The sequence below is a fragment of the Aquarana catesbeiana genome, linkage group LG13, assembly GCF_042186555.1.
Source record: "Aquarana catesbeiana isolate 2022-GZ linkage group LG13, ASM4218655v1, whole genome shotgun sequence".
In the NCBI taxonomy this organism is placed as follows: Eukaryota; Metazoa; Chordata; class Amphibia; order Anura; family Ranidae; genus Aquarana; species Aquarana catesbeiana.
In genome coordinates this window covers 44743450-44757803 of record NC_133336.1, presented here as the reverse complement: position 1 = coordinate 44757803, position 14354 = coordinate 44743450, and the positions used below count along the sequence as shown (strand labels likewise).

Below are 14354 nucleotides of genomic sequence, written 5' to 3'. Positions count from 1 at the left end.
AATTTGTTTCAAAATGCATGACAGATCATGAAAGCTGCACAAACATGGACTCTTTACAGCAATGTCTTTGGGACTCAATCAGGATAACATGTGGCTGCATAGTGTCTATAAGACTCTGTAGCAAGAGAGAGTCCACCTGGAAGTGACTACTTAAGTAAAACAACACAACTACCCACAACTGTCCCCATAAACAGTGTCCCTTACAGTTAAAATCCAGGGTAGTTCTGTTAACATGGGCAAACAGCTGGAGGGATCCAAGGTCCAAGGACAAAGCGCCATCCAGCTGAAACTGTATTACTCTGCTAGCTGTGCACTGTTAGGCTCTGGCCCAGCTGTCCACACGCCGGTTCTGCCAGTAAAAGGCCTCACACCTGGCTGAAGGTCAATTACCCAACTACCTCTGCCTCATCAGGTGTTGTGTTTTGGAGCTGCTGAGGCAGGGAAGTAGAGAAACGTGTCTTCTGTGAGTGTGTCTAAGAACCCAGGGAGTTGTTGGAAAAAAGAGGTAATGGGTCGGCACCTACATTTGAGCATGGTGAGTAAATTGGCACTCCGCTACATTTTTTTAAGCCCCAGGTGCAATACTCACTGCCTCTCCAGTGCTATCACCCACAACTCCTAAGGACAAAACATAACCTAGGAGCATTAGAAAATGGAATATTGTAGCATCCTGTAGAGGAGAACAGCAGCAATATGATCATAGTAGCATGAGCTAAGGACATCAGTCTATATGGGCCCCACATTGCAAGATAGAAAAATCAATCCAGTCCTCACCCTAATAAAAGGGTTTCTCGTTTCCACTAATCCTCTCATAGCCAGGGATATGGCTCGAGGAAACGGAGTCTGATCATCATCAATGGAATTCAGGTCCATCCCAAAAGCTACCTAGAAAAAAAAAACAATGAATTATAATGTATGTCTAGATTTTGGCCACATTTATCCGCAAACCTTCCTCTCATCCTTTACATCAGACTTTTTTAACCACTTGAGCTCTGGAAGGTTTTACCTCCTTAAAGAGGAGGTCCAGCCTGGGTGAAAAAAATTAAAAGTCAGCAGCTACAAATACTGCAGCTGCTGACTTTTATTATTAAGGCACTTACCTGTCCAGGGAGCCTGCGATGTCGGCACCCCAGCCGATCTTCGGATCTACTCCCAGGTGCTGCCGCCGCCATTCCTGGTAAGGGAATCAGGCGGTGAAGCCTTTCGGCTTCATTGCTGGTTCCCTACTTTGCATGCACAAAGCGCACTGCGCTTTCTAATTAGCCCGGTGGCAGGGGAATAAGGAGGGGGGCCGAACTTCCTGGAAATCGGGCCACGGCCCGTCTCCCGGAAGTGAGGAAGGGGACCTGTCAAAAACAGGTCCCCGTTCCCCCCTCCCCCTGAAAGGTGCCAAATGTGGCACCGGAGGTGGGGGGGGGAGTATATAAGCAGAAGTTCCACTTTTGAGTGGAACTCCGCTTTCATGACCAGGCCATTTTTTTGCTATTTAGCACTGCTTTACTTTAACCGGTAATTACGCGGTCATGCAACACTGTACACAAAAGAAATTCATATCATTTTTTTTTTTTTTTTTACAAATAGAGCTTTTTTTGGTGGTATTTGATCACCACTGGGTTTTTATTTTTTGCGATATAAATGAAAAAAGACCAAACATTTTGGGGAAAAAAACTATATTTTTTACTTTCTGCAGTAATACATATCCAATAAAAGAAATTCATAAAATTGAATTTCTATATAAATTTAGGCCAAAATGTATTCTTCTGCAGGTATAACAATATACTCTGTCACTGTAATAATGACTCCGGCTGGGAAGCGGTTAACATCTATGACAATCAATGGGTTAAATGTGTGCCTAACAATGTGTAATTGTGTGTAATATGTGCTGCTTTTTACTAAAGATCTCTGTTTCTTATCCCTGTACAGCGCCCTGTGTTGATTGTCACCACAGGGCTCTGAGCTGTGATTGGACACAGGCATTAATCATTGGCTGGGACTTGCAGACAGACTCCCTCTGTGTACAATCAGAGAGGGTGCCGTGCGCTCTAAACCTGTAAGCAAGCAGCGATATACAGATACATCGCCGTGCCTGCACAGGCAGCCTGTTCTCAGTACAGTGCGGTGTGTGTGTGTGTGTGTGTGTGTGTGGGGGGGGGGGGGGGGCAGGGCCATCTTCTTTAATATTGATTGGACCCTGGGCAAACATTTTTTTGGGGTCCCCCAGCTCCCCCCCCCACTCAAAATCAGTTTACTGTAGCAGATCAGGCAGTGATTGCGATTGGTTGCCAGAGGCTACAGCATATCATTACCGCTCACTGACTGGATGCTAGAGGTTACAGCACAGATTACGACTCACTGATTAGTTGCTAGGTTACAGCACATCATTTCTGCTTGCTGATTGGTTACTAGAAGGTACTGCACATCATTACTGCTAATCAAATGGTTGCTAGAGGTTACATGCTTACTGCTCACTCATTGGTTGCTAGAGGTTACTGTGCATCATTACCACTTATTGGTTACATAGTTACATAGTTACATAGTAGGTGAGGTTGAAAAAAGACACAAGTCCATCAAGTCCAACCTATGTGTATGATTATGTTTTAGTATTACATTATATATCCCTGTATGTTGCGGTCATTCAGGTACTTATCTAATTGTTTCTTGAAGCTATCAATGCTCCCCGCTGAGACCACCGCCTGTGGAAGGGAATTCCACATCCTTGCCGCTCTTACAGTAAAGAACCCTCTACGTAGTGTAAGGTTAAACCTCTTTTCTTCTAATTTTAATGAGCAGCCACGAGTATTGTTAAACTCTCTTCTGCTAAAAAGTTTTATCCCTATTGTGGGGACACCAGTACGGTATTTGTAAATTGAAATCATATCCCCCTCAAGCGTCTCTTCTCCAGAGAGAATAAGTTCAGTGCTTGCAACCTTTCCTCATAACTAAGATCCTCCAGACCCTTTATTTGTGTTGTGTCATGAGGATAAACACTGCAGTTTTGGTTACTGAAGCCCCCCCGATTCACTCGTGAAGACTAAGGAGAAGAATAAAATCAATACCTTCGCCATCTCCCCATCCTTTGTAACCAGATGTCCTTCTTCATTCTTTATGGGGCCAATATGGTCTGTCCTCCCTTTTTTACTGTTTACATACTTAAAGAATTTCTTGGGATTTTTTTTGCTCTCCTCCGCTATGTGTCTTTCATGTTCTATCTTAGCTGTCCTAATTGCACCCTTACATTTCTTGTTGCAATCTTTATAAAGTCTGAATGCTGAGGATGATCCCTCAACCTTGTATTTTTTGAAGGCCTTCTCCTTTGCTTTTATATGTATTTTTACATTGGAGTTAAGCCATCCAGGACTTTTGTTTGCTCTTTTAAATGTATTACCCAATGGGATACATTGGCTAATGCCCTTATTTAATATGCTCTTAAAGCAAACCCATCTCTCCTCCGTAATCTTTGTTCCTAATATTTTATCCCAATTTATGCCTTTTAGCAAGGTTTGTAGTTTAGGGAAGTTGGCTCTTTTGAAATTCAGTGTCTTTGTATTCCCTTTATGTTTCCTATTTGTGTGATTTATACTGAAATTAATTGACCTGTGATCGCTGTTACCTAAATTGCCCCATATTTCAACATCCATGATCAGGTCTGTATTGTTGGTAATCAGTAGACCCAGTAATGTTTTATTTCTAGTTGGTGCGTCTACCATCTGACCCATAAAATTGTCCTGCAAGACATTAAGGAACTGGCGAGCCTTAAATGAACGCGCGGTTCCCTCCGTCCAGTCTATGTCTGGATAATTAAAATCCCCTGTAACGAGTCCTTGTTCGCTCGGTTCCACTCTCCCGACACTCCTCTGCTGCTATAGAATCAGACTGCAGATCGCAACATCTGATTGCTCGGTCATCCGATGCTTCGGGATTAGAACTACAGCTCTGTGCCGTTCTAACCCAGTTGTGATAGCTCAGAACAAACACCAGGCAGGCTGTATGTAAGTTCAAACAGGAATCTCTCTTATTGCAATATACAGGCTCTTTTATACACTAAAAGTGGAGGTGCATACCTCCAACTCATATTACTCTAACAATACAGCTGTAACTTAATTGACCTAATTAACATGAGCTAATTAACTAATCCCTTTAGACAGCCTAGATGACTCAGACATGACCTTTAGGCCAGACTGGCCGTTTTGTAGTTCAGAAAATCCAATCAACATTATCACAATAGCAGAGTTAATTAAACACAAACAACAATGGGGATCTAATGACTCTTAGATCCCATACTAGAGACTTATTTACAATACACATTTTAGCAGACAACAGACAGACAGGTGCTGGAATTTACATCAGCATCTCCTAACAGTATCTGTCCCAGCATTATGAATCAGCCACTATTCCAATATGGCAAATCCAGGGTCCCCAGAGTCTGTGTGTCCTGGGGGACCAAGACCCAAATCCACAGTAATACCACCTCAAGGGTCCCCAGGCATACAGCTCACAAAGAGCACCGTTACCCCAAATGCAAGGGCCCACAATCGATCGGCAAGAGGCTAGCATACAGTCCCCTCCAAAATCTCTCTCCCAGCTAGGTCTGTCACATCCCCCATTATGATAACACTTCCCATCCTTGCTGCTAATCCAAATTGTGATAGGAGATCTGTCTCCACTTCCTCCCTCAGGTTAGGGGGCCTATAGCATACTCCCAGTATTATTTTCCCCTTAGCTTCATCCCTTTGGAGCTCCACCCATAAGGATTCCACCTCCTCTCTAGCTCCCTCGGTGATGTCATCTCTCATATTCACTTGTTCATTATTCTTGATATATAGGCATACCCCCCCCCCTTTTTTAGCCTCTCTATCCTTGCGGTATAGGGTATACCCTTGAATGTTTGCCAGCCAATCATGAGAGCTGTTGAACCAGGTCTCTGAAATTCCCACAAAATCCAAATCCTCCTCGTACAAGAGTATCTCTAGTTCACCCATCTTGTCCGCCATGCTCCTGACATTGGTGAACATGCCACATAGTTTAGACCGGTCGCATATTGTCCTCGTATTGGGTGTTTCGAGATTGCAACTAGGACTTGCTACTATACTCACCTTGTGTTTTTGTGCTTTGGTTAACCTACCACTAATGCCCCCAATACTACCCTCTGGAATATCTTCCGCGCTGGCTATCTCTGCCTCTGGACCCTCCCCCCCCATCGCCTAGTTTAAAAACCCCTCTAACTTTTTGGCCATCTTCATTCCCAGCAGATCTGCACCCTCCTCATTTAGGTGCAGTCCGTCCCTTCTATAGTACCGGTTACCGACTGAGAAGTCGGCCCAGTCCTCCAGGAACCCAAACCCCTCCTTACTACACCAGCTCTTCAGCCACTTGTTTACTTCCCTAATCTCCCTCTGCCTTTCTGGTGTGGCTCGATGTACCGGTAGTATTCCTGAGAATACTACCTTGGAGGTCCTTTTCCTCAATTTAGCTCCTAAGTCCCTAAAATCATTCTTTAGGACACTCCATCTGCCTCTGACTTTGTCATTGGTGCCAACGTGCACCATGACAGCCGGGTCTTCCCCAGCCCCTCCCAGTAATCTGTCCACAAGATCCGTGATGTGCCGAACCCGAGCGCCCGGTAGACAACATACTGTTTGGCGCTTCAGGTCTTGGTTACAGATTGCCCTCCCTGTCCTTCTAAGAACTGAGTCCCCTACCACCAGAATCTGTCTTTCCTTTCCCTTTGCTGCCCCCCCACTCTCACTGGAGGAGTTCTTCCCCCGGCAGCTAGGAGAGTCCCTCAGCTCCAGCAGTGCTGGTCCCTGACTGGTTTCACCAATGTCACTCAATGGAGCGTACTTATTGGGATGCTCCAGTCCTGGATCGGCCTCCCTGGCACTTCCCCCTCTACCCCTCCTGACTGTCACCCATCTACTCTTTGCTAGTGCCTGCACCTCTTTGTCTCCACCCGCCTCTGTGCTGGCCACTGCCGGCACCTGCCGTGTACGTTCCTGGCTCTCCTTTAGTATGGAGGGACTTCTCAGTGCTGACAGTTGCTTCCCCATATTCAGAATCTGGGCTTCCAGGGAAACAATGTGCTTACATTTTGCACAGCAGTATTCGCCCTCGATCGGATGATCAAGGAACGCATACATGCAGCAAGGTGTACAAAGAGTCGCCTCTCCACACACGCCAGGCATCGTACCTATTAAATATAGTGAGGATTGGGGATTTTACCCTGTCCAAATTACCTAACAGCTAGCTTCCTGGCACTAATACTCAAGACAATACACAGGGTTGTTAGGGGTTACAGCACATCTCCCCACTGCCTGCACACCATGGACTGGGGAGGTGAGGGGACCCACCAATAGACAGAAAACTCCTAGAACTTGCTATTAGCAATGAGCAGAGCAGAGAACACAACTATGAAGGTTAACTGAGTGCATGTAGGCACAGAGTCCAATGTGAGCAGTATCCCTAAGGACAGGCTCCCAGAAATAAATGACTAGTCATGCCACCTGCAGTAGAGCAGTGTTGAGGGGTAAGCTACATACAGAGTGCAGGATTGAGGAGTGTGCTTTGTATGGAGTGCAAGGTTGAGTGGTACGCCATGTACAGAATGCAGGGCTGAGAGGTGAGCTACGTACAGAGTGCATGGTTGACGGGTGCGTTACATACAGAGTGCAAGATTGAGGGGTGCATTACATACAGAGTGCAGGGTTGAGGGGTGCGTTACTTATAGAGTGCAGGATTGAGGGGTGCGTTACATACAGAGTGCAGGATTGAGGGGTCCATTACATATAGAGTGCAGGGTTGAGGGGTGCGTTACATACAGAGTGCAGGAATGAGGGGTGCATTACATATAGAATGCAGGATTGAGGGGTGCGTTACATACAGAGTGCAGGCAGGGCCGTTTGAAGGAATTTGGGGGCCCCAAGCAAAATGGACATGGAGGCCCCCCAGTGCATTGCGGGCGGTATAGCCATGCTGTCCCATTGCTTTCAATGGGCAGCAGCAGTGAAGGAGCGGTAAACATACCTCTCTTTTTCCGCTCCAAAGATGCGGCTAGCAGGACTTTTTTTACCATCCTGCTAGCGCAACGCTCCAGTGTGACAGTCCTCGGGCTGTCACACTGGAGTGAATGTGACAGCACTTTAAGGGCGGATTGCGCTATAGCGCCTGCAATACACTCCAGTGTGAAAGGGGTCTTATGTACACATCAACATGGAAGCATTGTGGCAGTAAACAATGAGGTCTTAAAGCACCCATATGGCTGGACATATAAATTATGGTGTAGCGCTGGTAGATTTCTAATCTACCGCTTATAGGTAAATTTAATGGATCATCTGTGCTATACATTGTTGAGGTTTAATCTAATGTTAGTTTAGCCTCTGTTCCAGCTTGGCTGTGTTGCGTGCATTTCCACATTGCGCCTGTGGGTGTCGTTGTCATCGTGGGTCAATGTTGGAAAGCAACAAGCTGAAGTGTATGAGTGCTCTTCTGTCCCGGAGATAACTCGGCGGAGGTGGTCCTCCGAGTTGCATTCTGGGAGAGGGTATTTATGGGGCAGACGCCATGTTTCGGGGAGCTTTTCGCTTCGTGGCCCTCTTGGCCTAGAGGTATGTGTCAGTGAGTGCTATCTCGTAGCCCTCCGGCTTGGAGGGTTACGCCGCTGAAGCCGTGCAGGTAGGCCCAGAAGCCTGTCTGGGGCCTGCTACTGCTGGGATGGTCCTGTGCTGTCTGTCCTGAGGGAAGAAGCCGGACAATTGAGAAGAATCCAGGGGAGGACCCGTCTTGGAAGGGACCATGCGGAGCGCTGGTCTGGAGAAGGGCCTGGTGACTCAATTGGAGGATGCATCCTAAATTACCCTACCGCACAAGTACTGCCGGGTTGGCTTAAAGGTTCTGGTACTGTGTTTGCTGTTCATCGAAAACTACTACATCCTGTGGCAGAGGATCGTATGAGTTTGTCCCACCAAAGTCTGTGGCAGAGACTTTTTGTTCGTGCTGCGTTCCAGCTGCTAGGTCAGTGAGAGAAACCTATCCAGGCGGGCAAAGATTTATTCCTAAGCTGAGGAAAGGGACAGAGGGGGGCAAGGCACTGGCGCCGTTCTCTAGTCCAGCATACATGGCTGGTTGGGCTTTCAGTGCAGAAAAGACTATGTAGTTCAGTCAAAATGTTAGAACCGCACTGGATTTTTAGCAGATCAACATGTATTTGATGAGATTTGTTTCTTGTGTGTCCCTACATTTTTAACCTCTTGCCAACCATGTAACGCATATGTGCTGTAGCGGGGAGGTTGGGCCTTAAAGCCACACATGAGTCCATGTCTGAGTTTTCTGTGCTGAGAGCGTGATCAATGCATGCTCCCAGCACAGTGACCGAGTTGCCACAGACAGATCCCAGCCCCTGTTTGTGATTGGGCTCCTGATCATGTTATAGAGAAGTCCGTTCAGGGACACACTTGAGGTCTTCAGTTACCACTGAGCTATGCTGGGCTCCTGTTGTGACCCTTCAGCATTAGAGCGAGAAAACGTCACCAGCATGCAATGAATGAATGGGTTCAAAGCTTTATTCAGCGATCACAATGCTACAGCAGAAGCAACGTTTCGGAGCCTTGTAGGACCCCTTCATCAGGCATGCCTGATGAAGGGGTCCTGCAAGGCTCCGAAATGTTGCTTCTTCTGTAACAATGTGATCGCTGAAAAAAGTTTTGGACCCATTCTGGTGGTTCATGGTGTGCTGGAGACATTTTCTCGCTCTGACTATCTTCGGTTCCAGCCGTTGGTCGCACTTATGCACATACCCGTAGCCATTTCTTCATGAACGTGTGCATTGAGAGTAGTGGTTTGGAACCTTCACTGTTAGGGCACAGGGATACACTAGCATAGCATACAGGCATATGTCCATGCGCTATACTCGTGTTTAGGATAGCACTGCTGTATATACCCAGAGTACAACCCTTCATTTCTTTCATTTCTATTGGAGGCTATACGCAGTACCTGGGCTTTCTGGGTGAGGGGGGTAAATGTTAGGACTTGCATTGAACAGGCTCAGGTGGCTGTGTGCATCAGCACAAACAGTGTATAGCAGTGGGTAGAGTGTTAATTCTGAATTTTTTGATTTACTTCATGGTTGCCGGTTGAGTCGCAAATTACTTCCAATGCTGCTCTAAACTACAATAAAATACAATCTGCCATGGGACCACTTCTTAGCTATGTGTCTGTTTGGATTAAAAATCTTCAGTGCTAAATCTTTCTCAGACCTTTGCAATTATGTGCATAGACTTTGTTAATTGAAAGGCAGCCTGATTTTTGTCTAATTGTGTTGCTCATTTTGAGCAGCGCTTATGCTAGGGCTGCATCCATTATCCTATATGCAGTCTGGGATTTCAGGTCAAAGGCCGAATGTCTGGATGTTTCTGATGCTGAGACAAATCCAGGCATGGGGTATTCATGTAGTGCTCTCCTCTAGTTAGGTTGCTAGGTTAAAATCAGGGTTGCCACCTATCCGGGATTCACCCGGACTGTCCGGATTTTGAATCATGTATCCAGTTTTCAGTCTGCCTGAAACCCGGATAGACGGACTAGACTGCAGGGAGCGACAGAGAGAGTCGGCACTGGGACTGAGAAGATGGACCTGATATAGGAAGCCACTCTACCGGGGGCACCTGATGTAAGGGGGCACTTTACTGGGGACACCTGATCTTAAAAGTCACTCTGATGGGGAACCTTGATGTAAGGGGGCACACTGATGGGGACACCTGATGTAAGGGGGCACTCTGATGGGGACACCTGATGTAAGGGGGCACTCTGATGGGGACACCTGATGTAAGGGGATACTCTGATGGGGACACGTGATGTAAGGAGGGACTCTGATGGGTACACCATATGTAGGGGGTACTAGCACTGTTAAAGTGTTTGGCTTGAAGAAAAGGTGGCAACCCTAGGTTAAATTTAGTTTATGGCTTCGCTGTAGTGAATGGAGCAGTGATTGATGGTTTTTGTCTGTACAGGGTTTCCTAGTTGGGTGTTTGATTTCTCCCACCGGTTTCTGGAAGAAGCTTGGCAATCTCTGGAAGGAGGTTTCTAGAGGGTGGCTGTGGAGGTGATCCATTTTGTGGGAGCTCTGGATAAGTGTGCTTCCTTTTCAAGGATAGTTCCAGTTTCCTAGGAGGCTGCTGCCCCTAGGAGAGAGTCTCTCAGAGAGGAGATTGCAGTCTGGTACTCAGCAGATGCTGGGCTGAGACCCCGGGAAAGACTGCTAAAGATGTATTTGCTGAAGAGCACTGTTCTGAAGTCCTAGTTTGGAGAAGGATCCTTTTATCTCTCTCCCTAAGGATCTACTTCTGGAGGCTGGGTGGCAGACAGCTCCAAGGACATTGTGAGTAAAGACCTTGCTGTGGACTTTGGGTGTGCTTGTGCTAGAAGAGATCTAGGTGACAGTGGTTGCTACATGGACTGGGGCTGCTTTCATAGAGTCTTAGGTATACTGGCCATTCCCTGTTACCTCCAGGAAAGGCTATTGTAAGAAGATTAGGGAGAAGCTGTCCTCCCATTATTGCTATTGATCATTTTGGGAGTATACTGTAACCCTAAACCCTTCTTCTGCTAAAGTTCTTCAGCAATGGATACTAAAAAATCATCCCCTAGACTGAACCTGTATTGTCAGTGTGCGTGGGACTGTACTTATGTGACTGCCAGCCAATGTACTGCATTGAGAAACTTGGGTACATTCTCAGTGGCTACGTTGGGGGTAAGCAATACATTTAGATTGAAGGAATCCATCTGCTGGTGTATGGGCAACCTTATAAGTAAAGCCTACATCAGTTCACTTTATGTACCTTCGAGATGACATCCAGGGTGACTCTGCATAGCATGTCATGCATTCCAATCTCAGTTTTTCCATCAGCCTTTTCTGCAAGTCTCTCCACCAAGTCTTCAGCTTTCTCATTGAAGGGTGCCATCAATCCTATCAAGTATCTGTATGCAGATAACAGAGTCAGTGCTAACCAAGGTTAATGCACAATGCACCAGACACCAAAATGTATCTTCTCATATACCTCCATTGCAACAGTGGAGAGCGATGCTACTTTACTAGTGCACCGTCTTATAGCTAGTCTGCTAGAATAAAAACCTAAAAAATGGTCTCTCTGTAAACACACACATAAATCACGCATACAGTCTTGTTCTAAAAAGCGGTCAGGGGACGGTAAAAGCTTGTGGTTGAGCCACTTCATCATCCATCTAAAGAAAGGAATGCAGCTGCTCAGGGCTAGACACATGCCACAACCTTGATGCTTTGCTTCGCAATGAAGGCAGAAATTACTGCACGTCGGCGGGCGGTAAAGATGCTGAATGCAAGCCCTTTAAGTTTATGGGACTGGGCCACAACTACCCTGCAACCGCATGCATTGTGGTGGCTCAGCCTTTTGAGAAGGTGACATATAGCCTCCTTGCAACCTGCCAAAAGACCTCTAAAGGGTTGCCATGAGTGAGACCGAACCCTGCCCAAAGATTTGTTTAAGTTCTTGAATTTGATCTGGTATCATTATCCTTTCAGTCAAGCTTGGACCAATGTAACTATGTACTGTATATACCATACCAGGCTGATGCCCCTGGAAGCTGGAAATCACTGATGCAGACACGGCTACTCCAGTGATCTCCACTTGCTTCCAGGTCCTGTGCTGAGCAGCTGACATGCTGTATTGTGACCACAAAAGATCGGCCGCTTGGCACGGGCACCCGTCAGAGAATGCTTTACATTTTCTGAATGAATGCAAAGTGTTCTATGTTTGGACAAGGTGGAGAGCGTGACATCACCGCTCCACCTCGTCAGTGAATTGTTTGCATTCATTGAGAAAAGGAAAGTGTTCTCTGAATGGCACCTGTGTTGAACCGCCAACTTCCCTTGTTCACAATGCATCAGGTTGGCCGCTCAGCACGGGACCGAGATGGTAGTGGAGATCGGTGGGCATAGCGGTGTCTACTTTAGTGGCTTCCAGCTTCAAGGGGCATTAGACAGGTATAGTATATACATAGTTACATTGCTCCAACCTGGCACAATGTACTGTAACTATGTAAAAAATATCCATATCTGGAATTTTTCTTTAACATCTCATATGTGTATTTCGCTGTTTCCATGGTCTTCAGGTTTTTTTTTAACAGAGAAGATGGTCTTCAGGTTTAAAAGCAGCATCTATTTTACCCTCTAAGTTTTAACGTCTGGTTAATATTTGTACTTACGTTCTACTAAACGCTGGATCCATGATTCTCCTCTGTTTGTGCCAGTGATCATAATCCCGATCTGTCACCAAGCCTCTTCCCATGAACCTGGTATATGATGGGTAATAAAACACCAAAAAATGTTAAAGCTAGAAAAGTGTTAATGTAAGTTCTGCATAACTAAAGGAGGTGATTGGTATTATTTTAGTTGGGTCAGCCATGTGGATCTGCATCGTTTTCTCAGTCTAGTCTTCTTTTGAAGTATAACTAAAAGCAAAACCTTTTTTAACTTTTGTATAGAGTGGAGAAGGATTAGTACATGTCAGCTTTTTTATTGTTGTCTGTGCCCCCCCCCCCCCCTTAGGGAGATTCACCCCCTTTATTTGCCTATTATAACTGAGAGCAAAAGTGAAAGAAAAGCCCGAATTTTGGGTTGTCACCAAAACAGGACAAGAAGAGGAAATCTTCCAATGTGAACACTAGTTCTAATAACACCCAGGGATTTCTTCCCACTTCTAGCTTTGGCTATGGGACAGGAAGTGAAGAGAAATCTGTCCAGGCAGACACGTGATTCAAAACCCAGGCTGTCTGGGTGAATCCTGGACAGGTGGCAACCCTAGTATAACCCCTGTCAGTTTTTTCCATCTGGATCAGGATTCACCCAGACAGCCTGAGTTTTGAATCACGTGTCAGGGTTTCAGTCTGCCTGAAACCCAGACACATTATTCAGACTGGGCTGTGGAGTAACTTAGATAGTTACACAAAAATCTGTTGCCGTCTGGGAGCTGTGGGCCACTGTCTGGGGACAGGTTCATCATCACTGGGGGGGGGGGGGGGCAATGATGTCAGCAAGAGCAGTTTTGCTGCATTATCACTCTCCTTGGGGCACCCAAAGGTGTCCCAGGTCTTTTATAATCCTATAGTGTATAGTACAAAAAAACAATGTGACCTGTGCTGCTAAAGTGTTCAGTTTTGGCTTGAAGAAAAGGTGGCAACCCTAGTTGAAAGTGAGGGATTTCTCGTCTTGAAATGGCATGGATTTTTAGAATTAAATGTTACACACCATTCGTATTGAATGTGGAAGTCGATCTGAATGCATTCATTGATAATGCTTAAAGTCGTTTTGAATGTGAACTCGATGTGACATCTCAGTGTTCATGGAATTATTTAATTCCCCCTTCCCTCCTTTTTTTTCCCCTTTTTTTTCCTTTTTTTATCCCAGCTTATTTTTATTTTTATTTATTTATTTTTTATTCATTTTATGTTTGTTTATTCTTAATATTGTATTCATTTTCTATTCATTATCATTTTTTTCATCTAATTACATTATTTTTATAATATCATTTTTAGTGCCACTTTTATGTAAAATTTGGCACATTACATTTATTTCTATCACAATATGTCCCTCATAATTGTGTGAAGTATAAGTTCACACAATTATTATTGTATACCATGAGACGTTTCTGCCTCTTGGTTTATATATGATAATTGGGAATAAATTAGGTTTTCTAGTTTCATATCCATGAAGACCGTTCAATTATTATTTGAGTTCACTCATCTGGTTTTCTTGCACTTCCACTGCCATTTCTTTAATCACCACATGATGGCAGAGTACCGTTTTATACTTCATTTGCATAAGTATTAAGGGGTAATGAACTAGTCCGACCCATTGGTAGATGAAGAGTTTTTAGATTGCATATTTTTAATAAAATTATCCGTTTCACATATCTATATCCTTGAATTGGGTATTCTTTAAGTACAAGATGTGTTTTCTGTTTTCTCCTTTTCAATACGAGCCGTGACTTGAGTGGCTGGTTCCTTCTCCACCGCTGAGATCTCAGAACAAGGCGTGGTTTTTGTATCCTACTTAAGGCGATGACTCAGAGCGTCGCCCGTTCCCCAGACGACGCCATTTGTGGTGAAACGTACGTCGGGAGGTTGACGCTCTGACGTCATTGCCATCCTACTGTGGACGGGTGCTCGCTATGCCAGCCGGCGTTTTGCTGTTTTTATACCTTGTTATGTAAGTTTTCTACCTTTTTTAATACATTATTCTGCCAGATTTACACTATGGCCAGTTTCCTTTCATTTACATGCCTTTGGGGTCCCTGCGGTATCTTCCTAGCCACGTTGCTTGCAGTAGTATA

At 45.3% G+C, this 14354-nt stretch overlaps 2 protein-coding genes and 1 long non-coding RNA gene across 4 annotated transcripts in view; 1 reads left to right on the top strand and 2 right to left on the bottom strand.

Annotated features, from left to right (window-relative positions):
- The window catches only part of LOC141117628 (cholesterol 24-hydroxylase-like), a 170596-nt gene that overhangs the window by 46546 nt on the left and 109696 nt on the right, over positions 1-14354 (bottom strand). The gene's annotated exons all lie outside the window — the stretch shown is intronic.
- Positions 1-14354, bottom strand: part of LOC141117627 (cholesterol 24-hydroxylase-like) — a 46859-nt gene that overhangs the window by 13629 nt on the left and 18876 nt on the right. For both annotated transcript variants that reach the window (XM_073610568.1, XM_073610567.1), the window contains exons 5-7: positions 12229-12315; positions 10827-10965; positions 775-885 (exon numbers count right to left, since the gene is read on the bottom strand). In XM_073610568.1, coding sequence (XP_073466669.1) covers positions 775-885; positions 10827-10965; positions 12229-12315 — 337 coding nt within the window. The remainder of the gene's footprint in view (positions 1-774; positions 886-10826; positions 10966-12228; positions 12316-14354) is intronic.
- Positions 14107-14354, top strand: part of LOC141117630 (uncharacterized) — a 28001-nt gene continuing 27753 nt past the window's right edge. The window contains exon 1 of the long non-coding RNA XR_012237187.1: positions 14107-14230. This is a non-coding gene — a long non-coding RNA (uncharacterized lncRNA). The remainder of the gene's footprint in view (positions 14231-14354) is intronic.